Source organism: Coregonus lavaretus (genome assembly GCF_964263955.1).
Source record: "Coregonus lavaretus genome assembly, chromosome: 15".
In the NCBI taxonomy this organism is placed as follows: domain Eukaryota; kingdom Metazoa; phylum Chordata; class Actinopteri; order Salmoniformes; family Salmonidae; genus Coregonus; species Coregonus lavaretus.
Window position 1 is genome coordinate 23,390,461 of NC_140002.1, and position 27,656 is coordinate 23,418,116.

At 44.9% G+C, this 27,656-nt stretch overlaps 1 protein-coding gene across 1 annotated transcript in view; it reads right to left on the reverse strand.

Moving 5' to 3' along the window:
* The window catches only part of LOC311143195 (G protein-coupled receptor kinase 6-like), a 47,694-nt gene extending 20,960 nt beyond the window's left edge, over positions 1-26,734 (reverse strand). Inside the window, exons 1-6 of the mRNA XM_084178982.1 lie at positions 26,647-26,734; positions 17,279-17,374; positions 3,434-3,546; positions 1,430-1,507; positions 1,099-1,199; positions 325-417 (exon numbers count right to left, since the gene is read on the reverse strand). Of these exons, the coding sequence (XP_084035108.1) occupies positions 325-417; positions 1,099-1,199; positions 1,430-1,507; positions 3,434-3,546; positions 17,279-17,374; positions 26,647-26,698 (533 nt within the window). The 5' untranslated portion in view covers positions 26,699-26,734. The remainder of the gene's footprint in view (positions 1-324; positions 418-1,098; positions 1,200-1,429; positions 1,508-3,433; positions 3,547-17,278; positions 17,375-26,646) is intronic.
* Between the last annotated feature and the right edge of the window lie 922 nt (positions 26,735-27,656).

A 27,656-nucleotide genomic window follows, 5' to 3' on the forward strand; every position in this document is an offset into this window, starting at 1 on the left:
AAATGTGATATTTCAGTTTTAAATTTTTTATACGTTAGTAAACATTTCTACAAACCTGTTTTTGCTTTGTCATTATGGGGTATTGTGTGTAGATTGATGAGGGAAAAAAAATATTTAGACAATTTTAGAATAAGGCTGTAATGTAACAAAATATGGAAATAGTCAAGGGGTCTGAATCCTTTCAGAAGGCACTGTATATAGAGGCGGTGTGAAGTAACTGTAACATTTAATCATTGCGCTGTGTAGGGGTTCTCAGGCTTATACATCTGTCTGTCTGTGTGTCTGTCTGTGTGTCTGTCTGTGTGTGTGTACGTGTGTGTGTACCTCTCCAGCCACTTCCACTGCAGGAATCGGTTATAGTACATGCTGTCGATGTAGTCTGCGAAGGGAGCCACACTCAGGTAGTCATGGATCAGTCTAGAACAGCGGACAGAGAGACAGAAGACAGTCAGAACACATACAGCCCACTACATCACCTAAACAGGAAAAACTCTGGTCCTTCCCTAAGGCCCAGAGTTTTTCCTGGTCAGGTCACATGGTCAGGAAAACCTACATGCCCTACACATGTCCCATGCTGCTACGCCATGGGTCCATCTCTCTGACTACTATACCCCAAACATCAGCTCACATCTAAACATTCATTAACCACAACCAGAGGCAGGAATGACAGAAAGGGTCTGTTCAGGGTCGTAGTGTTGTTGGAACAGTTGTGAGAACGTTCAAAAATAGAAACGTTGCTGAACGGAATGGCGGGTGATTGAAGTGGCTAGGGGTGATTAATTAGAACAGTATTCATCAGCAACCACATACCCTCAACATGCTATTGACACGCCCATACAACAAGTGTGGACAACTGTTCAGAGGATGTTGCACAATGCAGTAGACAGTTTATAAGAAAATTCAGAGATTCTGTCTCTGGGCATATCTCATCACTGAAAATTACCCTTTATTCTTAACTGACTACCTTTGTTGAATAATGGTGAAATTATCTTAAAATATCTACCTTTTCTGATCTTGAATACATCCCATATGCTGAGTAAGTACTGTATGTTAGCATATTCTCTGTGACTGTGTTTCTGTATTGACAGACAGACTCACTTGGTGCACTCGTTGAAGAGTTCTTTACAGGGCTCCTGCTCCAGCCTCTCTGTAAACTGACCCACCATGTCCTCCCCCAACTCAGGAACGTGATCCTCTGACTACAGGGCGATGGAACACAATACAACGTGAATTACGTATATATGACATCATAGGCCCAGATTAAGCCCACTCCTGGATTAAAAAGCGTGCTCGATGGAATATCTCAATTGAAAGTGATTTTTAGTCCAGGAATAGGTTTAATCTGGGTCTGGGAAACCACACCAACCTCAATTATTGAATATTTGACCACAAATCACTCATTGCCTGAGAATAGGTTATTCTACTGTACCTTTGGGCTGAAGTACCTGTCTAGGAGCTCCTGAGCACACTCCCTCCTCTTCTCATCTGGACTGACCTCATACTCTGCCTGTGGGGGAAAGAAACAGTAACACATTATTCAAACAGACGCACGGGCACACGCACACACCTGTACAGTGACATCTGCTCCAACAGGTCAGTTCTACCTTTTCCACTATAGCTAGTAGCCTACAATCACAGTACTTTCTGTACAACCTCTAATGGTACTAGAACCACGTTACCAAATCACTGCAGTAGGCATGAAACAGGAGAAACCGGCATGAAATAGAAGACTACGTTTTGAATCGGAAGAGTTATTACCAATAAGAACATTGTTTATTTCATTTTTTTATTGCTTCATGCCTACTGAACACGACCCAGGCCTACTGTAAGTACCTCCCTAGTACACTACAGCACAGTTCTACAGAGCCACTCGCCTGGGTCCCACTCCTAACCACCATTTTGATTCATAGTTCTCTCTGGATTGTTGATTCCTGAATCCTGCCAAGTACAACAGAATCAGGCCCTTGTGTCATGCCGTCCTCCACCCTCCCTCCAGCAACATGACTTACAGTAAGCTAAGAGCCTCACTCTAAAATGCGTCCGCTGGACTCTCAGCACTACTTGTCCATAATGGTTAGTGACTGTTCAGACGGTTCAAATCTCATTTGCTCTCTTTCTCATGTAGCCCAGACTCCGTGAGAGGGAGGAAGGAGACAGTGCAGTAAAAGGACGTGCTCACTACTTTGAAGTTGGAGAAGACTGTCTGCTATCTCTTATTTCACAAATTCAGCCATCTATTCATCATTCTACTTCCATTGACTATATTCACTGTGCTAGTAGCATCCTCCTATTAAGCCTTTTTCTACTTGTAGGCTTTTGCATTTGTTAATAAACCAGAGAGGATCTAGCTACAACAACACTCCTCAGATCAACAGTTATAATGTGTTAGAGGGAAGGAGATAAAGTGGATAGGTCATGACTGAGTGTGTGTGACTGCATGCATGCAGGAGTGAGTGTGTGGTGTGTGTATATGTATATCTGTGCTCCAGAACAGTATGTTAGAAGAATGCCACACAATGCCACAGGGGTCAGCCAGGGTGGAGAGAGGAAGTTCAGGTTTATCATTGAGTCATCAGGAGGGGGCTCTGAACAACACTCTGGTAGGCTACCCCTCTCCCCTGTCACTATCCAACACTGCCCCCCCCCCCCCTCTACCCCCACTGGGACTGGGTGGTAAGAACACCACCAAGAGCGTAGTGTGGGGCACATTCACTGAGAAAGAAGAGGAGGGGGAGGGGGCAGCGGAGGGTGGTATACTGACTTTGCTCCCAGAAGTCAAGAGTTCCTGTATTTCATTAGCTACTACTCTTCCCTCCTTCCCTCCCCTCCTACCCACTCCCTCCCCTCCTACCCTCCCCTCCTACCCTCCCCTACTCTCCTTCCCTTCCCTCCTACCCTCCCCTCCTCTCCTTCCCTCCCCTCCTACCCTCCCCTCCTCTCCGTCCCTCCTCTCCTTCCCTCCCCTCCTACCCTCCCCTCCTCTCCTTCCCTTCCCTCCTACCCTCCCCTCCTCTCCTCCCCTCCTCTCCTCTCCTCTCCTCCCCTCCCACCCTCTCCTCTCCTTCCCTTCCCTCCCCTCCTACCCTCCCCTCCCCTCCTACCCTCCCCTCCTCTCCTTCCCTCCCCTCCTACCCTCCTCTCCTTCACTCCCCTCACTTCCTCCCCTCCCCTCCCCTCCCCTTCCCTCCTACCCTCCCCTTCCCTCCTACCCTCCCCTCCTACCCTCCCCTCCCCTTCCCTCCTACCCTCCCCTTCCCTCCTACCCTCCCCTCCTACCCTCCCCTCCCCTCCTACCCTCCCCTCCTACCCTTCCCCCTAATACTAGAGAACTTGAGATACATCTAGACAAGCTCGTTCAGAGTCCTTCTGAAGATGTGCATCTTGAGGAAAAACAAACACAAGCGTTTTAATCCTGCCTGTCTGTCTTTCTTACCACAGCGTCCAGGAATTTGACACAGCGCCTCAGCTCAGCCCGGGTTTCACAGAACTGCCGAAAGAGCGTGCGTCCGATTGGCTGCCGCTCACAAAGGCCGATGTAGTCTTTCTCTGTTGAAGGACACAAGACAGGACAGAGAGGGAGTCAATAAGGGCCTCTCTCAGGGTAGAATGAAAACACTTGAGCACAAAAACACACATTAGAAGTCAGGCTGATGTACACAAACAAAATAAACAAATATATACTGTGCATAATACACGTGCTCACACCTACTCAAAGGCATTTGTGCACTTAAAACACATTGTATACACACACAGAGCATATTAGCAAATGTATGAGTACTATGGTATCAAACTAGGCGGCAGGTAGCTTAGTGGTTAAGAGCGTTGTGCCAGTAACCGAAAGGTCGCTGGTTCTAATCCCAGAGCCGACTAGGTGAAAAATCTGTCGATGTGCCCTTGAGCAAGGCACTTAACCCTAATTGCTCCTGTAAGTCGCTCTGGATAAGAGCGTCTGCTAAATGACTAAAATGTAAATGTAAACTATTCCCACACACCTCTGCCTAACACTACCCTCTGTAGGCGGAGAAATGTTAATGAATTATGCCTAAACGTACCCAAAACACACAGCACAATCTCATCTTCAACTACGTAAACAAAACAGAAATGGTCCATCATCTCTTCACACGTGTAAACAGTAATATATAGAGGTATTCTAGATGTATGTATGTATCCAAGTTATTAGGCCCCATTTCCTCTTTAGCGTATGTGTGTGTGTGTCTGGTGAACAACAAATTGCCAGAAGGAAACTGCGATTTGCATCTGTGGCTCAGGTAGACACAAATGAGACCCAGGAGGCTGTATGATGGATCCAGGAGGATGTGTGTAGGTGGCCGATATTGATAGCAACCATGACTAAATACATTGAGAGCTGATCCAAGCTCGTCTCGGTAACCAGAGAGCAGCTGTAGACACATACCAGCGCATGTGCACATGCACACAGTTATAGCTAGCTGTTCATAAAGACAACGGCAGAGAATGTTCCTTTTCCATTCTCTGAATACGCTAAAGGAGAACATCCTTTGGTATTTTTCAGGAGCATACATCGTTTTGGAGGTGTTAGGCCTATATGTGCTGTAAGTTACCTTACATGCTCTCTACTCAAACGCAAAAGCTCTACTGTGCCTTAATGAAATTCATTTAAGTTTATTTATAACTTAATTCATTTAGTTTAATTCTGTTATGCGATAATACTGTAGAGATGTCCAGTGATGCACCCTAAGGTTAAAATCATGTTGCAGACTAATTTAGCAACATGCTTTTCTTATTTGGGTCTATAATGTCTTATTTGTCTACGATCAAATTACAGATTTGCCCTTTAATGTCACTACAACTGTCACGCCCTGGCTCTGGGGACTCTAATATGTTGAGCCAGGGTGTGTAAAGTCTATGTGTTTTGTTCTAGGTTTCATTTCTAGGATTGTTGTTCTATGTTGGCCAGTGTGGTTCTCAATCAGAGGCAACGTGATTCAGCTGTTGCTTGTTGTCTCTGATTGAGAACCATACTTTAGCAGCCTGTTTCCCCACAGAGTTTGTGGGATCTTGTTTCTAGTCTGTTGTGTTAGACCGTGAACTGTCACGTTATCGTTTTGTTGTTTTTGATCGTGTCTCTAATAAAGAGTATGTTTGCCTGCAACGCTGCGCCTTGGTCCTCATCTCTGTTAGACGATCGCGACAGAAGATCCCACCAAGACTGGACCAAGCAGCAAGTCCAGGAGCCAGCGCCTGAGAGATCTCTAGCGGATCTCCTTCGCCTCCTCGACTGGGTCAAGCCATGTGAGGAAGAGAGGGGCTTGACGTGGAGGCAGAAGGGCGAAAGGCTGGCGAGAAGCATGGAGACCTGGTCCACGGGTAGGAGTGAAGCCCATACATTTTTTAGGGGGGGGCTAACGCCGTGGACGACGGGGCAGCAGGAGGCCGCCAGGTTACGGGAGTCACTGGTCACCAGGGGGAAGGAGGATGTAGAGGCACGGCGAGAGGTACTGGCGTGTGTTGCCAGTCCGGTCCGGCCTGTTCCTGATCCCCACGTAGGGCCAGTGGTGTGTGTTCCCAGTACGGTCCGGCCTGTTCCTGCCACTCGCACCAAGTCTACGGTGCGCGTCGCCAGCTCGGCCCGGCCCGTTCCTGCTCCCCGCACCAAGTCTGTGGTGCGCGTCGCCAGCCCAGTCCGGCCCATCCCTGCTCCCCGCACCAAGTCAGTGGTGCGTTTCGTCAGCCCTGTCCGGCCCGTTCCTGCTCCCCGCACCAAGTCAGTGGTGCGCGTCGTCAGCCCGGTCCGGCCCATTCCTGCTCCCCGCACCAAGTCAGTGGTGCGCTTCGTCAGCCCGGCACGGCCCGTTCCTGCTCCCCGCACCAAGTCAGTGGTGCGCTTCGTCAGCCCGGTCCGGCCCGCTCCTGCTCCCCGCACCAAGTCAGTGGTGCGTTTCGTCAGCCCGGCTCGGCCCGCTCCTGCTCCCCACACCAAGCCAGTGGTGTGCGTCGTCAGTCCGGCACGGCCCGTGCCTGTTCCACCGGTGGCTGGTCCGGCACCGGTCAGATGCTTCACGCCGGAGCTAGAGCAATCCGCTCCACCAGTGTGCAGTCCAGCTCCGGCCAGCGGGGCCAGACCGGACCAGGGGTACTTTGGGGGGTTGGAGCGGGGATCAGGCCCGGAGCCGGATCCGCCGCCTAAGCGGAGTGCCCACCCGGTCCCTCCCCTGTGGTATTTGGTGGGCGCGGTCGGAGTCCGCGCCTTTAGGGGGGGGTACTGTCACGCCCTGGCTCTGGGGACTCTAATATGTTGAGCCAGGGTGTGTAAAGTCTATGTGTTTTGTTCTAGGTTTCATTTCTAGGATTGTTGTTCTATGTTGGCCAGTGTGGTTCTCAATCAGAGGCAACGTGATTCAGCTGTTGCTTGTTGTCTCTGATTGAGAACCATACTTTAGCAGCCTGTTTCCCCACAGAGTTTGTGGGATCTTGTTTCTAGTCTGTTGTGTTAGACCGTGAACTGTCACGTTATCGTTTTGTTGTTTTTGATCGTGTCTCTAATAAAGAGTATGTTTGCCTGCAACGCTGCGCCTTGGTCCTCATCTCTGTTAGACGATCGTGACAACAACAGTAGAACTACCCATGTCTTTCCACTAAATCATTTTGATACATGCTCATGAGCTGTCGGTTGTTGTGGTTCTGTTGTGTATCTATAGGGCCCTATGTGCTCTGTCAGTGGCCTATGCTAGTGGTCTCTGATTGGGTTCTACAATGGAACGATGAGGAGGACAAAACAAGATTTGAACCCCTAATGGCCGTTTCATAGAGATAATCGAATTAGCCACAATGCAATTTAATTCAGCCCCTGACAGAGGCTCTATTGACAGTAAGATAGTTGGAAGAGATCATGTAGATCCCCCTCTGAGCCCTGGCCTTTTTCACATCTATTGTTGCTTTCAATGGATAGATGGTTTTTGGCCCTGCTACAAGACCACCTGACTCAACTAAAATGTGAGTCAGAAGATTGAGAGGAGAATTGAAATTCATCACTGCATTTGGTGTAATTTAATCAATTCAAAGAGTATAAACTTGATTCCACCGGCTTCATGTTTACATCAACGATGGGCTCTTAAAAACTGTGTAGTGATGTTTCAATTGTGAAATTCATCCCACAAGATCACAGCCATTAAAACAGTAAGCTATTTGGATTCTGCGGCATATTGCATTGGGGCTGATAGCCTGATACTGCACTCTGCCTTGTTCCATCTCCTCTCTCTGCTTGCTGCTCTGACTATCAATGGGGGCAATTCTCTGATAACAGAGTCAAATGTATGGAGAGAGGAGGGAGGCAGAGAGCGCAGGCGGCAGTATGGTAAACCTGAAGCCAGCGCTCATTAACAGTTACAGAGAGTGCACAAAGCTTTATTGACTGCTGGACGATTGGATGGCCACTACAGGCCGTGCAGTGGGGAGAGGAAGAGGGGCGGGCTGGGCCTTTCTAAATGGCTGAGTCATTTCGGAAATGAGAAACGTCATTTCAGTCAGTGCCTTTCGCGTTAGTTTCCTGGGAGAGTGGAAGGACACAAAAATAAACTGGGGGTGTGCATGGGTTTTCTCCAGAGGGCATCAGACTATCTTTCTCTGTCAGGCCTCGCCTCGCCGGTAAACACGGAAGTTGAGGGTTTCCTGTGCCCCTCTCTCTCTCTCTTTCTCTTTCTAGACAAGATTTGTTTGAGTTGGTGCTCGGCCGCCTGTCTGTGTTTATCCCGCACAATCTCAGGTGGAGGTGGCTCTCTCTCTGTCACTGTGTATCAGACAGCATCTGGTGAGGGTAAACACCAGTGAACAATGAGAGATATCCACATGTCATCCACTCAGGCCTGTAATGATGCCCTATGCTGTACTGTGTGTACAGTGCCTTCAGAAAGTATTCACACCCCTTGACTTTTTCTACATTTTGACATGTTATAGCCTGAATTCTAAATATATATGAAATTGAGATTTTGTGTCACTGGCCTACACACCATAATGTCAAAGTGGAATTATGTTGATTTTTTTTTACACATTATTCAAAATGAAAAACTGAAATGTCTTGAGTCAATAAGTATTCAACCCCTTTGTTATGGCAAGCCTAAATAAATTCAGGAGTAAAAATGTGCTTAACAAGTCACATAATAAGTTGCATGGACTCACTCCGTGTGCAATAATAGTGTTTAACATGATGTTTGAATGACTACCTCATCTCTGTACCCCACACATACAATTATCTGTAAGGTCCCTCAGTCGAGCAGTGAAATTCAAACACAGATTCAACCACAAAGACCAGGGAGGTTTTGCAATGCCTCGCATAGAAGGGCCCCTATTGGTAGATCGGTAAACAAAAAAAAAGCAGACAGTGAATATCCCTTTGAGCATGGTGAAATGATTGATTACATTTTGGATGGTGTATCAATACACCCAGTCACTAAAAAGATACAGGCGTCCTTCCTAACTCAGTTGCCGGATAGGAAGGAAACCCCTCAGGGATTTCATCATGAGACCAATGGTGACTTAAAGACAGTTACAGAGTTTAATAGCTGTGATAGGAGAACATTTAGGATGGATCAACAACATTGTAGTTACTCCACAATATTAACCTAGTTGACAGAGTGAAATGAAGGAAGCCTGTACAGAATAAAAATATTCCAAAACATGCATCCTGTTTGCAACAAGGCACTAAAGTAATACTGCAAAAAAATGTGGCAAAACAATTAACATTTTGTCCTGAACGAACGTGACAGAAGATCCCACCAAACGAGGACCAAGCAGCGTGCCCAGGCGGAGCGAATAGCCATGTCACTGGTGGGCAATTTGTGGTCATGGGAAGAGATATTTGCGGGGAGAGGACCATGGGCTAAGGTAGATGCCCAGGCAGGAGAGGAGCAACGGCAACACGGAGGAGGCCGGTCGAGGAGGAAGCCTGAGAAGCAGCCCCCAAAAAAAAAATTGGGGGGGCACACGGGGTGGTTGGCGGAGCCTAGTGTCAGAGCAGAGCCAACTCCCCGTACTCACGCGAGGAAGCGTATGACTGGGCAGGCTCCGTGTTATGCGGAGCTAAGTACTGTGTCGCCAGTGCGCCGGCACAGTCCTGTACGTCCTGTGCTTGCACCACGCACGTGCCGTGCGAAGATGGGCATCCAGCCAGGAAGGGGTGTGCCGGCTCAACGCTCCTGGTCTCCAGTACGCCTCCTCAGTCCTGCATATCCTGCGCCAGTTCTACGAACTGTATCGCCAGTGCGCGTACACAGCCCAGTGCGTCCTGTGCTGATGCCTCACATATACTGTGCGGAAGTAGGCATTCAGCCAGGACGGGTTGTGTCAGCTCTCCGCTCCAGACCTCCAGTCCGCCTCCACAGTCCGGCCCGGCCTGTTCCTGCTCCTCGCACCAAGCCAGTGGTGCGTGTCGCCAGTCCGGCCCGGCCCGTTCCTGCTCCTCGCACCAAGTCCGGTCCGGCCCGTGCCTGCTCCTCGCCCCAGACCAGTGGTGCGTGTGTCCAGTCCGGCACGGCCCGTGCCCGTTCCACCGGTGCCTGGTCCGGCACCGGTCAGCTGCTCCACTCCGGAGCCAGAGCAGTCCGCTCCACCGGTGCCTGATCCAGCTCCGGTCAGCTGCTCCACTCCGGAGCAAGAGCAGTCCGCTCCACCGGTGCCTAGTCCAGCTCCGGTCAGCGGCTCCAGTCCGGAGCCTGAGCAGTCCGCTCCACCGGCGTCTGGTCCAGCTCCGGTCAGCAGCTCCAGTCCAGACCATGACGTCAGCCCCTCTCCAGGTTCGGGGTCTCCCACACCAGGGTCCAGACAGGGCCTGGAGTATCGTGGGAGGAAGGAGGGGAAGCAGCGCGCCGAGATCCAGACCAGACCAGGGGCGCAACAGGGAGGCGGAGAGGGTGTGGTCGTCACGCCCGGAGCCGGATCCGCCTCCAAGGCGGAATGCCCACCCGGCCCCTACCCTGGTATGTGAAGGTTGTGCGGTCGGAGTCCGCACCTTTGGGGGGGGGGGGGGGGCACTGTCACGCCCTGACTCAGGGGACTCGTATATGTTGAGTCAGGGTGTGTATCTTCTTTGTTATGTAGTATTTTCTATGTGGGATCTAGTATGTATAGTTCTATGTTGGCCGGTGTGGTTCCCAATCAGAGGCAGCTGTCGTTCGTTGTCTCTGATTGGGGACCATACTTAGGCAGCCTATTGGCACTATTGAGTTGTGGGATCTTGTTCCGGTTAAGGTTTGTTGTGTGTCTACCTTAAGACTTCACGTTTCGTTTCGTTTATTGTTTTGTCGTGTGTTTATTAAGTTGAATAAACATGTACGCATATCACGCTGCACCCTGGTCTGACCCGTCCTTGAACGAACGTGACACACTGGGAGATTAATTCACCTTTCAGCAGTACAATAACCTAAAACAAGGCCAAATCTGCTTACCAGTTGAGTTGCTTACCAAGAAGACAGTTAATGTTCCCAAGTTGCCGAGTTACAGTTTTGACTTAAATCTGCTTGAAAATCTATGGCAAAACTTGAAAATGGTTGGCTAGCAATGATCAACAACCAATATGATAAAGCTTGAATGGGCAAATATTGTAAAATCCAGGTGTGCAAAGCTCTTATAGACTTACCCTGAAAGACACACAATTATAAACGCTGCCAAAGGTGATTCTAACATGTATTGATTCAGGGGTGTGAATACTTATGTAAATGAAATATTTCTGTATTTAATTTTCAATACATTTGCAACAAATTCTAAAAACACATTTTCACTGTCATTAAGGGGTATTTTGTGTAGATGGGTGAGAAAAAAAAATATTGAATCCATCTTGAATTCAGGCTGTAACAACAAAATGTGGAATAAGTCAAGGGGTATGAATACTTTCTGAGGGCACTGTATGTCCGCAAAGCAACAGTAAATACTACAGTATTCACTGTAGTGTTTTTGTAGACTTTAGCTTGCAAAAACACTACAGTGAATACTACAGTAAATATTTAACCATAGTATACCATAGTATTTTTTCATGTGGGTGATCTCTACATTAAAAGGGATACTTTGAGATTTTGGCAATGAATCTACTTTCCCAGAGTCAGATGAACTTTTATATGTCTCTGCGTGCAGTTTGAAGGAAGTTGCTAACTAGCGTTAGCGCAATTGCTAATTAACATTAGTGCAACATAAGTGAACAATACACCACTACAGACTCAAGACTACTTCACCCGCATGTTTTCTACCACCACCATTCCCACAATTCAGCACAGCAACACTGTCTGCCAAGGCTGAGATATAGGCCTAGAAGCCAGCCTGGCCTTGTAGATCTAGCGGTTGTAGCTTCAGGACAGAAAGCACTGCAAAAAATACAAATATTAAAAATACATTTGTTCAAAGCCTCAGGGTGAAAAAATATATTTTTTAAGACTTGGGAACAATCAATGTGTCTATTGTATGTATGGAAGGCCACCATAGGAGCTGGAGTCATAACCCAAAAGGCCCTTGGCCAGGAGCCTCAGCCCAATGATATGCATCTCAACCTAATCTCCTGCCTTATGGAGATAAATCACGATAATGGGGAAATCATATGATTTCCTTTAACCTTAATCGTTTATTTTCTTTCTTTGTTCACCACCACCTCCCAACCTACTGTTTCACCCTGACCAATGGAGGAAAGTAGCCTATTCTCAGAAATTGGGCTCAAATCCATACAATCGTTCTACTCTTATGAACAAAATGGATAAGAACTAGGAAGAGGAGCCACAATCACAATGGTGTCAACGTGGTGTTGTAACAATGCCCCAAACTGGATGTAGGCTAAATACTGTAACGACAGCCTTGAAAACAGCCATCTCATCCTAAAGTTTGGGCTTTGAGCTTCCACTTATATTTAATTGTGTTACTTTCCTTTAGATTGTGTTTTGTATGAAACTAATGCAATCTCTTAGACCTGCTGCAGAACAAACACTCAAATATGCAACAAATATATATTTTCTACCGTCTACATAGTAAGAAATGTCAATTATCATTAGTGAGATCTCACAGCAAAACTGTGTCTACTTTGTGTTCCAAACCAGTGACCTATAAACATTTGTCACCATTTTCTTTTTGAACGGCAAAATGAGTGAAAAGAGTGAATTCAAACAAACATGCGAGTCAGCTTCCTCTTTCTGCCCAGGCCACAGCTTCCTCTGTGGTAAAATAGAAGCACAGTTACATTATGTCTGCCTCTGGTTCATGGCTGAAGCCAATGATAAAATGCACTCAGCATTTACAGCTTAAACAGGATTCACTTCACAATCATCCATCTGAGAGAGCAATGGATGAGAGGGATTTATAAACCCTCTCGGTGCCGCAGTAGAAAAGCTGCCGACAATGCCTCTAAAATATCGGAAAACAGAAAAACTAAAGTTACCACAGCAGCCTATCTTCATCATTCACGTGTTTCACAGGATACAATGCAAGCCCCATGATTACAAAATACTGTGCAGTTAGCTGATCCGCATTGGTGTGACTCCATGTTCAACAACTCCTAACCACCACCAGCAGTACCAGCCACATATATAAGATTGTCAATCGCCATAAACACAATGCAAATATACTGTATGTTTCTTTGTGCACAAAATAGCCAATAACTAATGTACTTCCTAAGGAAATAATGGGATGATTGAATAATGACTCCTGATTAGATAATAGGATAATTGACGCATATTATACAGGCCTGCATTCCAACTGTACTAAATTATACATACAGTATACTTCTTGTCTTGAGGGGATGGGGTGGGGATTTCCTCCACCATTGAAAGCACTGTATGGCCAACTGCCATCAGACTACTTCATAACATAACACAGTCCGTCATCACCTACCCCACCTTGACTTCTGTCAGACCACAGTGTCTGGGCGGCAGGTAGCCTAGCGGTTAAGGGTCAGTAACCGAATCCCCGTGCTGGCAAGCAGTAAAAATCTGCCGTTCTGCCCTTGGGCAAGGCATAACCCCCAACAACAACTGCTCCCTGGGCGCCGATGACGTCGATTAAGGCAGCCCCTCGCACCTCTCTGATTCAGAGGGGTTGGGTTAAATGCGGAATAACCATTTCGGTTGAATGCAGTCAGTTTTGCAACTGACTAAGTATCCCCCTTCCCAGACCTACAGTGGACAAACTTCAATCTCAGCCTCTAGTTATACAGTGGGGAAAAAAGTATTTAGTCAGCCACCAATTGTGCAAGTTCTCCCACTTAAAAAGATGAGAGAGGCCTGTAATTTTCATCATAGGTACACGTCAACTATGACAGACAAATTGAGAAAATAAAATCCAGAAAATCACATTGTAGGATTTTTAATGAATTTATTTGCAAATTATGGTGGAAAATAAGTATTTGGTCACCTACAAACAAGCAAGATTTCTGGCTCTCACAGACCTGTAACTTCTTCTTTAAGAGGCTCCTCTGTCCTCCACTCGTTACCTGTATTAATGGCACCTGTTTGAACTTGTTATCAGTATAAAAGACACCTGTCCACAACCTCAAACAGTCACACTCCAAACTCCACTATGGCCAAGACCAAAGAGCTGTCAAAGGACACCAGAAACAAAATTGTAGACCTGCACCAGGCTGGGAAGACTGAATCTGCAATAGGTAAGCAGCTTGGTTTGAAGAAATCAACTGTGGGAGCAATTATTAGGAAATGGAAGACATACAAGACCACTGATAATCTCCCTCGATCTGGGGCTCCACGCAAGATCTCACCCCGTGGGGTCAAAATGATCACAAGAACGGTGAGCAAAAATCCCAGAACCACACGGGGGGACCTAGTGAATGACCTGCAGAGAGCTGGGACCAAAGTAACAAAGCCTACCATCAGTAACACACTACGCCGCCAGGGACTCAAATCCTGCAGTGCCAGACGTGTCCCCCTGCTTAAGCCAGTATATGTCCAGGCCCGTCTGAAGTTTGCTAGAGTGCATTTGGATGATCCAGAAGAGGATTGGGAGAATGTCATATGGTCGGATGAAACCAAAATATAACTTTTGGGTAAAAACTCAACTCGTCGTGTTTGGAGGACAAAGAATGCTGAGTTGCATCCAAAGAACACCATACCTACTGTGAAGCATGGGGGTGGAAACATCATGCTTTGGGGCTGTTTTTCTGCAAAGGGACCAGGACGACTGATCCGTGTAAAGGAAATAATGAATGGGGCCATGTATAGTGAGATTTTGAGTGAAAACCTCCTTCCATCAGCAAGGGCATTGAAGATGAAACGTGGCTGGGTCTTTCAGCATGACAATGATCCCAAACACACCGCCCGGGCAACGAAGGAGTGGCTTCGTAAGAAGCATTTCAAGGTCCTGGAGTGGCCTAGCCAGTCTACAGATCTCAACCCCATAGAAAATCTTTGGAGGGAGTTGAAAGTCTGTGTTGCCCAGCGACAGCCCCAAAACATCACTGCTCTAGAGGAGATCTACATGGAGGAATGGGCCAAAATACCAGCAACAGTGTGTGAAAACCTTGTGAAGACTTACAGAAAAATGTTTGACCTGTGTCATTGCCAACAAAGGGTATATAACAAAGTATTGAGAAACTTTTGTTATTGACCAAATACTTATTTTCCACCATAATTTGCAAATAAATTCATTAAAAATCCTACAATGTGACTTTCTGGAATTTTCTTTCTCATTTTGTCTGTCATAGTTGACGTGTACCTATGATGAAAATTACAGGCCTCTCTCATATTTTTCAGTGGGAGAACTTGCACAATTGGTGGCTGACTAAATACTTTTTTCCCCACTGTAGTTTTGTGGGACTTTTCCACCTCTTACAGTGCCTTCAGAAAGTATTCATACCCCTTGACCCCTTGGAATATTTTTATTCTGTACAGACTTCCTTCTTTTCACTCTGTCAATTAGGTTAATATTGTGGAGTAACTACAATTACGTTGATCCATCCTCAGTTTTCTCCTATCACAGCCAATAAACTATGTAACTGTTTTAAAGTCACCATTGGCCTCATGTTGAAATCGCTGAGCGGTTTGCTTCCTCTCTATCAACGGAGTTAGGAAGGACGCCTGTATCTTTGTAGTGACTGGGTGTATTGATACACCATCCAAAGTGTAATTAATAACTTCACCATGCTCAAAGGGATATTCAATGTCTGCTTTTTTTTATTTGTATCCATCTACCAATAGGTGCCCTTCTTTGCGAGGCATTGGAAAACCTCTGTGGTCTTTGTGGTTGAATCTCTGTTTGAAATTCACTGCTCGACTGAGGGACCTTTCAGATAATTGTATGTGTGGGGTACAGAGATGAGGTAGTCATTCAAAAATCATGCTAAACACTATTATTGCACACAGAGTGAATGCATGAAACTTATTATGTGAGTTGTTAAGCAAATATTTACTCCTGAATTTATTTAGACTTACCATAACAAAGGGGTTGAAGACTTATTGACTCAAGACATGTCAGCTTTTCATTTTTAATTAATGTGTAAAAAAAGAAATCCCCTTTGACATTATGGGGTATTGTGTGTAATCCATTTTAAATTCAGGCTATAACACAACAAAATGTGGAAAAAGTAAATGGGTGTGAATACTTCCTGAAGACACTGTATTTGAGTGTGGAGTGCAGCTTTTCCCTCGTGTTTGGACTTTTACTACGAATTTACAGTGAACAAAAATATAAACGCAACATGTAAAGTGTTGGTCCCATGTTTCCTGAGCTGAAATAAAAGATCCCAGAAATTTTCCAAACACACAAAAAGCTTATTTCTCTAAAATGTTGTGCACTAATTTGTTTACATCCCTGTTAGTGAGCATTTCTCCTTTGCCAAGGTAATCCATCCACCTGACAGGTGTGGCATATCAAGAAGCTGATTCAAAAGCATGATCATTACAGAGGTGCACCTCGTGCTGGGGACAATAAAATGCCACTAAAATGTGCAGTTTTGTCACACAACACAATGCCACAGATGTCTCAAGTTGAGGGAGCATGCAATTTTGTATTTGTATTTATTAGGGGACCCCATTAGCTACTCTTCCTGGGGTCCAAAGACATTAAGGCACTTACATCACACATAAAACAAAATATAAAACAGTACATCATATAACATTATTACACTACTACATATCTATAATACAAAATGTATAATACCACCATACAACAATATTACAATGTACATGTGTGTAGAGTGCGTGTGCTAGCATGTGTCTGTACCTGTGTGTGTGTCTCTTCACAGTCTCTGCTGTTCCATAAGGTGTGTTTTTATCTGTTTTTTTTAATCTGATTCTTGCATCAGTTACCTGATGTGGAATAGAGTTCCATGTAGTCATGGCTCTATGTAGTACTCTGCACCTCCCATAGTCTGTTCTGGACTTGGTGATTGTGAAGAGACCTCTGGTGGCATGTCTTGTGGGGTATGTATGGGTGTCTGAGCTGTGTGCTAGTAGTTTAAACAGACAGCTTGGTGCATTCAGCTTGTCAACACTTCTTACAAAAACAAGTAGTGATGAAGTCAATCTCTCCTCCACTTTGAGCCATGAGAGATTGACATGCATATTATTAATATTGGCTCTCTGTGTACATTTAAGGGCCAGTCGTGCTGCCCTGTAAATGAGCCAATTGTAATTTTCCTAAGTCCCTCTTTGTAGCACCTGACCACATGACTGAACAGTAGTCCAGGTGTGACAAAACTAGGGCCTGTAGGACCTGCCTTGTTGATAGTGTTGTTAAGAAGGCAGAGCAACGCTTTAATATGGACAGAGGTAGGGTTTCAAGTGTCTCCGGAAGGTGGTCAGTGACTCCACTGTCCTGGCGTCGTGGGGGAGCTTGTTCCACCATTGGGGTGCCAGAGCAGTGAATAGCTTTGACTGGGCTGAGGGGGAACTGTGCTTCCGTAGAGGTAGGGGGGCTAGCAGGCCAGAGGTGGATGAACGTAGTGCCCTCGTTTGGGTGTAGGGTCTGATCAGAGCCTGAAGGTAAGGAGGTGCCGTTCCCCTCACAGCTCCGTAGGCAAGCACCATGGTCTTGTAGTAGATGTGAGCCTCAACTGGAAGCCAGTGGAGTGTGCGGAGGAGCAGGGTGACATGAGAGAACTTGGGAAGGTTGAACACCAGACGGGCTGCAGCGTTCTGGATAAGTTGTAAGGGTTTAATGGCACAGGCAGGGAGCCCAGCCAACAGCGAGTTGCAGTAATCCAGACGGGAGATGACAAGTGCCTGGATTAGGACCTGTGGCGCTTTCTGTGTGTTGCGTTTATATTTTTGTTCAGTATATCTATCAATGGGCTAGCAAGCAGAGGAGAGGAGAGGAAGCATACCTGTAGTTTGCCGGAGCTCCTCACACAGGCTGATGTGGGGAAACTGAAGCATCTGTTTCCATTTCTTGCTTTTTCCTTTTCTGTTGCCACCACCTCCTGTAAAAGAACAGTGGTTGATTAAATCAAACAAAAGAAAAATATAACACATGGGCAAACACTAAAATACTGCCTGATACATACAGTAAGTAGCCTAAGCCTTGAGCAGCCTATAAAGTACATACAGCCCCTAAAAACACTCAGAACAAAAGTGCTGTTGTAGATTGGTCAAGATAAAGAAGAGGGTCAGGGTGATTCATATAATGGCTGTCCTGGAGTATGTGTCAAGAAGACAGAGAGGTTATTCATTTGTTGACATAGAAAAAGCACACTTACTGTATTCTAGTCTAACTCTTTAAATCAAATCAAATGTTATTGGTCACGTACACATATTATGCAGATGTTATCGTGGGAATTAATAAATATATAAATATTAGAACGAGCAGTGTCAGAGTCCGGAATATAAATATATATGTATATGGTGGTGTGTATAGACATTATGGACAGTATATGAATATAAAAAGGTGTGTACAGCAGCAGTTATATAGGATGAGCCTTGACTAGAATACAGTATATACATATGAAGTGGGTAAAACAGTATGTAATAATTATTAATTATTCATATTAAAGTGACCAGTGTATGACTATGTACATAGGGCAGCAGTCTCTAAGGTGCAGGGTTGAGTACCGGGTGGTAGCCTGCTAGTAACGGTGACTAAGGTTCAGGGCAGGGTACTGGGCGGAGGCCGGCTAGTGGTGACTAACAGTCTAATGGCCTGGAGATAGGAGCTGTTTTTCAGTCTCTCAGTCCCAGCTTTGATGCACCTGTACTGTCTCCGCTTTCTAGATGGTAGCGGGGTGAACAGGCCGTGGGTTGGGTGGCTGAGGTCCTTGATGATCTTTTCGGCCTTCCTGTGACACCGTGTGCTGTAGATGTCCTGGAGGGCAGGCAGTGTATCCCTGGAGATGTGTTGGGCTGACCGCACCACCCTTTGGAGAGCCTTGTGGTTGCGGACGGTGCAGTTGCCATACCAGGTGATGATACAGCCCTTGAGCATGCTCTCAATGGTGCATCTGTAGAAGTTTGAGGGCCTTAGGGGCCAAGCCGAATTTCTTCAGCCTCCTGAGGTTGAAGAGGCGCTGTTGCGCTTTTTCACCACACTGTCTGTGTGGCTAGACTATTTCAGGTTGTTAGTGATGTGCACGCCGAGGAACTTGTAGCTTTTCACCTTCTCTACTGTGGTCCCGTCGATGTGGATGGGGGCGTGCTCCCTCTGCTGTCTCCTGAAGTCCACCCAAGGGGTGCACGTTTTGTTTTTTGCCATAGCACTACACAGCTGATTCAAATAACCAAAGCTTAACGATGAGTTGATTATTTGAATCAACTGTATAGTGCTAGGGCAAGAAAACATAACATGCACCCCTTGGGGTCCCCAGGACCGAGTTTGGGAAACACTGCTGTAGGCTGTCTCGTCATTGTTGGTAATCAGGCCTACCATTGTTGTGTCGTCTGCAAACTTCATGATTGAGTTGTGCGTGGCCACACAGTATTGGGTGAACAGGGAGTACAGGAGGGGGCTGAGCATGCACCCTTGTGGGGCCCCGTGTTGAGGATCAGCGTAGCAGAGGTGTTGTTGCCTACCTTCACCACCTGAGGTCGGCCCATCAGGAAGTCCAGGACCCAGTTCACAGGGCAGGGTTCATACCCAGGGCCCCGAGCTTAGTGATGAGCTTGGAGGGCACTATGGTGTTAAAGGCTGAGCTGGAGTCGATGAACAGCATTCTTACATTGGTATTCTTGTCCAAAAAAGGGTTAGTACCCAACCACAATGCTAACAAATAGCCTACAGATTTTGAATGTCTAAGTTCATGACCCAGACATTGACCTTGAATGGCGACTAGTGAGAACTTGACCCAGAGACTGGCCAAGGTCATGGGTTCTGATACAGCCAGATGGACTACAAAACCCAGATGCCACCTTCCAATACATTATAGAAAACAGCACAACATGAAAGTACGACTTTGCTCAACTCCAAAGGTTATTAGTAGAGGGTTTTTTCTCTCCATTTCTCTTTTCTACCAGGTGTCCAGCCCAGCCTGAGGCTCCACTATTCCTTCCCTCCCCCAGACCTGTGAGCTGCAGGCATCCTGGAGTGGCTTCAGGAAAATAATCATGTCAATGCCATGAGAATGCCCCGCTGGCCTGACGTCTGTGAGACCCATGTCAAATGCTGCAGCATTCACACACAGCGAACAGGCAGAACAACTGATCCAGGTGGGAGGCCCTGCTGCTCCCTCCTTATTAGAAAAGCTGGCTTGTCATCAGGCCGTCCAGGTAAAGGTCACAGGGGTGTTGTGTGTGTGTGTGTGTGTGTGTGTGTGTGTGTGTGTGTGTGTGTGTGTGTGTGTGTGTGTGTGTGTGTGTGTGTGTGTGTGTGTGTGTGTGAACCGGAGCCTACAGTACACAGAGAGGCAGGGAGTTTGAGGCCTTTTATCTTTAGAGTGGTAGAGGAAATCAACAGGGAGGGTTAGGGTTAGTGTAGCGATACGTAGCCTAGCCAGTAGCCATCAGGGGTTGGAACCTAAATTATTTTCCAATCATTCCATTCCGAGCAGAACCCCTATTTATTTAACCCCTATTTGTTCCAGTGTTCCGACCAGCATAAAGTTCTGAACCGGTTCGAACCCCAAAAAGGTAACAGTTCATATAGGCTGCGTTTACACAGGCAACCCAATTCTGATATTTTTCAACTAAACCAGATCAGCTCTTTTGCCAATATTTGGGCCTGTGTAAACGCAGCCATAGTTCCTTCTCGTAAATGTTTTACCCCGTGAAATCAAAATAGTTTGAACATTTAGCTCAATCATTTACTACACCAATTACCGTGGTTAGAGCAGCTTGCTATGGAACGTGTAAGCTACTATAGTTGTTTACATGTCTGATGGACAGATAAGTGCAGGCGTGAGATTCGACTGAAATGTCACGGGTGGGGAGAGAGCGAGAGAGAGGGTGGACATGGAGGGGGCTTGGCTTGAAGCGCTGAGCATCATGACAGGACGTGAATTGGAATGTGTTTAGGCTATTACTAGCATCATAACTTCACTGAATTAGAGAATGATATACTAGAAATTAGGAATATTTTTGAAAAAAACAACAACATTATTAACCGGTTCTCAAGATTTGAAAGTAACGGTTCTGTTCCGGAACACTAAAGATCACTTTCATTCCCGGTTCTGTTACCGTTCCTCAAAAATGTCCATTAAATCGGTTCTGTTCCCTCAATTGGTTCCAACCATGCATGGTTTCAGGGAAGCAATGAGGAACTTGAAGAGTTAACATCTGTCCCGCAGACGAATAACATCAAAAGATAAAAAATTAAGTAAGTTCGTTATCTTCAGTTTCAAGTAAGTGCCAGTTAAAAAGCTAAGAGTTACTTGTTGCCCTATGCTAATGGCAGTGGACCTTCAACAAATCTACAGAACTCAGATTTAAAACACAACTTTGCCCAGCTGATCATTATCCTGAGTGAACTTTTACAAGTGCAATAATGGACCCCTGCTCCAGACAGCAACCATGCAACCATCTTTGCTCATGCCAATCTGAAACTGGTCAATGGTAGCACTAGCTACACTGAACAAAAATATAAACGCAACATGCAACAATTTCAAAGATTTTACTGAGTTACAGTTCATTTAAGGAAATCAGTCTATTGAAATAAATTCCTAAGGCCCTAATCTATGGATTTCACATGACTGGGAATACAGATATGCATCTGTTGGTCACAGAAAAAGATAAGGTAGGGGGCGTGGATCAGAAAACCAGTCAGTATCTGCTGTGCTCACTATTTTCCTCATGTATTGCGACACATCTCCTTCGCATAGAGTTGATCAGGCTGATGATTGTGGCCTGTGAAATGTTGTCCCACTCCTCTTCAATGACTGTGCGAAGTTGCCGGATATTGACGGGAACTGGAACACGCTGTCGTACAAGTCAATCTAGAGCATCCCAAACATTCTTAATGGGTGACTGGTGAGTATGCAGGCCATGGAAGAACTGGGAAATGTTCTGCTTCCAGGAATTGTGTACAGATCCTTGCGACATGGGGCCATGCATTATTATGCTGAAACATGAGGTGATGGTGGCGGATGAATGGCACGACAATGGGCCTCAGGATCTCATCATGGTATTTCTGTGCATTCAAATTGCCATCAATAAAATGCAATTGTGTTCGTTGTCCATAGTTTATGCCTGCCCATACCATAACCCCACCGCCACCATGGGGCACTCTGTTCACAACGTGGACATCAGCAAACTACTCGCCCACACGACACCATACACGCTGTCTGCCATCTGCCCAGTACAGTTGAAACCAGGATTCGTCCGTGAAGAGCACAATTCTCCAGCGTGCTAGTGGCCATCGAAGGTGAGCATTGGCCCACTGAAGTCGGTTATGACTCCGAACTGCAATCAGGTCAAGAACCTGGTGAGGAAGACGAGCACGCAGATGAACTGGCATGGTTACACGTGGTCTGCGGTTGTGAGGGCAGTTGGACGTACTGCCAAATTCTCTAAAATAACATTGGAGGAGGCTTATGGTAGCGAAATGAACATTAAATTCTCTGGCAACAGCGCTGGTGGACATTCCTGCAGTCAGCATGCTAACTGCACGCTCTCTCAAAACTTGAGAGATCTGTGGCATTGTGTTGTGTGACAAAACTGCACATTTTAAAGTGGCCTTTTATTGTCCTCTGCACAAGGTCCACCTGTGTAATGATCATGCTGTTTAATCAGCATCTTCATATGCCACACCTGTCAGGTGGATGGATTATCTTGGTAAAGGAGAAATTCCCACTAACAGGGATGTAAACACATTTTTGCACAAAATCTGATCGAAATAAGCTTTTTGTGCGTATGGAACATTTCTGGGATATTTTATTTCAGCTCATGAAACATGGGACCAACACTTTACATGTTGCGTTCATATTTTTGTTCAGTATAGTTACAGTACGACAACAAACAAATTGGCAAGCAGAATAGGCCTAGGCCTGCTACCTACGCTGTAAAGTTGCCCATCTTGGTTGGGTGGTGAAACCAACTCTATAAGTGGCATGAGAAGGAACTGGATGCCATGCCCAGTAACATTTGCTATTCAAATAGTGGTTGGAAGTGAACATATTGACAGTATGTCTGACTAACAATGTTTTATCACAATGGGAAGTGGACAAGATGCAAATGAGACGCTGAGCGTATTGTTTATGCCTGGCAAAGAGATGTACAAGTCTGACAAATGACCAATGATTTTTATATATATATATATATATATATATATATATATATATATATATATATATATATATATATATATATATATATATATATATATATACAGTGGGGGAAAAAATATTTAGTCAGCCACCAATTGTGCAAGTTCTCCCACTTAAAAAGATGAGAGAGGCCTGTAATTTTCATCATAGGTACACGTCAACTATGACAGACAAAATGAGGGAAAAAAATCCAGAAAATCACATTGTAGGATTTTTAATGAATTTATTTGCAAATTATGGTGGAAAATAAGTATTTGGTCAATAACAAAAGTTTCTCAATACTTTGTTATATACCCTTTGTTGGCAATGACACAAGTCAAACGTTTTCTGTAAGTCTTCACAAGGTTTTCACACACTGTTGCTGGTATTTTGGCCCATTCCTCCATGCAGATCTCCTCTAGAGCAGTGATGTTTTGGGGCTGTCGCTGGGCAACACGGACTTTCAACTCCCTCCAAAGATTTTCTATGGGGTTGAGATCTGGAGACTGGCTAGGCCACTCCAGGACCTTGAAATGCTTCTTCGAAGCCACTCCTTCGTTGCCCAGGCGGTGTGTTTGGGATCATTGTCATGCTGAAAGACCCAGCCACGTTTCATCTTCAATGCCCTTGCTGATGGAAGGAGGTTTTCACTCAAAATCTCACGATACATGGCCCCATTCATTCTTTCCTTTACACGGATCAGTCGTCCTGGTCCCTTTGCAGAAAAACAGCCCCAAAGCATGATGTTTCCACCCCCATGCTTCACAGTAGGTATGGTGTTCTTTGGATGCAACTCAGCATTCTTTGTCCTCCAAACACGACGAGTTGAGTTTTTACCCAAAAGTTATATTTTGGTTTCATCTGACCATATGATATTCTCCCAATCCTCTTCTGGATCATCCAAATGCACTCTAGCAAACTTCAGACGGGCCTGGACATGTACTCGCACTGCAGGATTTGAGTCCCTGGCGGCGTAGTGTGTTACTGATGGTAGGCTTTGTTATTTTGGTCCCAGCTCTCTGCAGGTCATTCACTAGGTCCCCCCGTGTGGTTCTGGGATTTTTGCTCACCGTTCTTGTGATCATTTTGACCCCACGGGGTGAGATCTTGCGTGGAGCCCCAGATCGAGGGAGATTATCAGTGGTCTTGTATGTCTTCCATTTCCTAATAATTGCTCCCACAGTTGATTTCTTCAAACCAAGCTGCTTACCTATTGCAGATTCAGTTTTCCCAGCCTGGTGCAGGTCTACAATTTTGTTTCTGGTGTCCTTTGACAGCTCTTTGGTCTTGGCCATAGTGGAGTTTGGAGTGTGACTGTTTGAGGTTGTGGACAGGTGTCTTTTATACTGATAACGAGTGGAGGACAGAGGAGCCTCTTAAAGAAGAAGTTACAGGTCTGTGAGAGCCAGAAATCTTGCTTGTTTGTAGGTGACCAAATACTTATTTTCCACCATAATTTGCAAATAAATTCATTAAAAATCCTACAATGTGATTTTCTGGATTTTTTTCCCCTCAATTTGTATGTCATAGTTGACGTGTACCTATGATGAAAATTACAGGCCTCTCTCATCTTGTTAAGTGGGAAAACTTGCACAATTGGTGGCTGACTAAATACTTTTTTCCCCACTGTATATACACTAGAAGACTAACTTGTGTTGAAGCCACTGTGCCTCCATCTTGACACTCCCCCACTATTGTAAAAAATATTTTGGGAGCTATAGAACATAATTTATTAATGTCTAGATTACAAACACCTTTAATGCATACTTTGAAATTATATTATGTGAGCTAAACATACAAATAAAACATAAAAACATTTTCCTTAAAGTATAATTTTTTTGAGATTACTAATGTTACTGTCCCTAATACAACAAGAAAATACTTAAACACATGTAATTTTGTCCTTGAAACATTGAATTGAAATACTGTAGAATTCCCTTCATTCCTATGGAGGACTGCTTCTACTTGGGAGTGCCAATATGACCGACCGGTGGCTTAAAAGCCTCTCAAATGGCCAATAAATAGCATCAACAATCCAGGGTTTATATACTGCAAATGACAGTGTACAGTATGTTATCACTAACTTAGTATTGTTTGATGGAAATATACTCACTGGTGTTGAAAGAATGAGATCACATCCTGCATTAGTGCAAATGCAAAGACCGACAAACCATATGGAAATAATAGCGCAAATCAGAGAGAGATCCAGTGCCTCTTATTCTTTCCCTCTGCCGCTCTTTTCCATCTTAAACTGGTGTTTGTGACAGAAAGTATTAATGTATTATTACTATTTGATAATAACAGAATAACAGTGTTATTACCACCACCATCAACAACAAGAGGGGAAAACAAAGTAGAGGTGCTTCTACTAGAACACCATATTGGGGTGAAGCAGATACAATAATACTGATTTGCAGTAATAAGTAGTTATTATGTGGATTTGATCATACCACTTCACCTGGCTACCGAGTAGGGTTTGGTCTCTCAGAGATATAATTTGATCATTTACAAATCTTTTCACATTCTCCTGCAAAACACACCCTCTTAAGTCCCTGATAAATGTAATAAGACTGGCACTCTAAAGAGATTTCAAGTAGAACTTAGGGTTGACAATGTCCTACATTCAAATATAATAACACTTCACAGTGGTATTTAATGTGGATTTCAATGGCAAACAACGTGACCAGAGAGAGGCGACGTGAAAACAGAAGTCTGTGTAATGTCTATGGCAGATTCAATACTTCTCCTCTATCAAACAAACAGAGACAGTACATTGATACTAGATAGAGAGTACAGTATTGATCCTACCAGAGATTACAATAACACTTTGAACACTGTGTTTTTCTGTCGGCTACCTCCGACATACAGTACAATTGTTTTTGTTCGTTTTCCATTGTAAAGCATTTCACAAATGAAAATCTGATTGGTTGATTGGAAATATATACATTTACAGATCAGTATGATGTTATTTGATGATGATACCGATGTTCCCTCTGGGAAAAATACAAGTTATTCTATGCTATTCTATTTTTACTGTATATATCCAAAATATGCAATGTGACCAATATGGCCAGAGTGGGGTTCATCAGACTAGGATCAACCACCCTGTGAATGGAATGATTCTGTTTGGAGGAAAAACATTCCTGAGTTTTAAAACAAGACCTTTGTTTATTGTGTTTGCACTAATTGATTTAGTATGAAGGAGGTATAACAAATAGATAGATCAAATGTCTTACTTTTGTCCCACATGATAGCCGACTTCTTTTACTGTAGTTAGTTCATTACTGTCAGTGCTTCCAATGTATCTGATAGTAGGACCACTATCAGATAATCTGTGACTGGGGCATAAAATTATATAGTGTTGCCATTTGTGTTTCAGATGGATATATTATAGGTCTACAGTAATTAGAAAAAATGATATCCGGCTTGTTACAGTATCTGCAACAGCTAGATACACCAGCTAGAGTATATAGTGCTGCTTACTCAGTGATCATCTTTATGTTGTCATTTCACAAATTGACATAGGCCTTATGTTGACACCCTACCAACACAACTACAATCCGCTAACATGGAGCACACTGACATACGCTGTCATTGCCAACAATAGGTCCACAAATGAATGTCTACTGGCGTTAATTTTGTATGTGTGTAGCTAGCTCTTCATTGCAAATTGAATACGGGATTATTTTCAACATCCTGTTTCGACAATGACAGAATGATCCTGTAGTGTAGAAAGACAGAAAATCTAATGTCTCGCAGTCTGATTGACAGTCGCATTTTTTTCTGTAGCCTACCAATGTCCAAGGTTAAGCTCGGATAAATATTGTGTAAATATAATATATTGTTAATATAGTTATCTTAACGCTTCAGAGGCTTTGCAAATAATAAAGAGGTGCAGCAATCATCCAGCTCCTATCTCTGTGGCCTGCGCTTCCTGGGGGAATCCCCAGGTTCTGAGCTGGTTCTGGTGGTGCAGAGAGAGGAGCTGTCAAGCTGGTTATCCGTCCCTACGCTCCGACATCTCTTACCTTCTCTTGCTTTCAACAGGACGGTGTTGGCCACGATATTCTCGAGCTCCATGTTTTCCTGGGTTGCAGGCACCGCAGGCCCAATCTCGTCGCCGGTTTGTCAGTAGTATGTCCTCCCCCACCCCCCCACCCCCAAGGCAGAATATTTTAACCCTGATGACTCTCGGCTCCGTCGTTCGCTCCCGCTTTCCGCCCGGAAGGTTGAGATGCGTCGATTCCAACTCCGCCCGCACGTCAACTATTGGTGTATTCTGACATCGCAGGATAGTTTTAGTTTCGTCTTCGCCATAACCACGCCCCTTTAACGCCATATGTGGATCAATATTAATATTCACATTCGATTAGTTATTCAAAATGATGACCTCATTTGGCTCCGTTCACATAAAAGAGACGGTATATTTGGTTCCCAAACGGTTCTTCGTTCAAAATGCTTAAAAATATCCAATGTAAAGACCAAAATGTAGGCTGTCATTATGTCAGATCGTGAAATCCGCGTTCAAATACATTTTTACCTGGCCAAATTATTAGATGGCCTGCAAAAAAATATAGTTATTTTTTGCGCACTGAAAAAAATCAGCGTGGACCAGATTGACGTGCTCTCCCCACTATTTATTTTTACTGCAGTGAAGATTCATATGAGGCGTAATACGGGTCTATACCTCGATTGTAAAATGTAATATTAAACTAACAACTGATAACTCAATGTCGCAATAGAGTGATTATTGGAAGACTCGAACTGCTCAAGCAACGAGAACCGGAAGTGACGACTGCTAAGGTGAGGCGAGTGGATGATGATTGTAAATGCAAACTTCAGTTCAAATTTCTTTAGAAGATTGTTGTTGCGTAAATGTGGACGCCGAGGTTCGACTTCAAACAAGGAAGCGAAATAGAATCCATAGTTCTATGTTGTGGTAGACGGTTTTAGCAACAGCTGTGCTGGACTGTGGTCGACATGGATGATAGTTCTGATGGTATGGTTGGGGATGATGAAAATCATGGACCTGGATGGT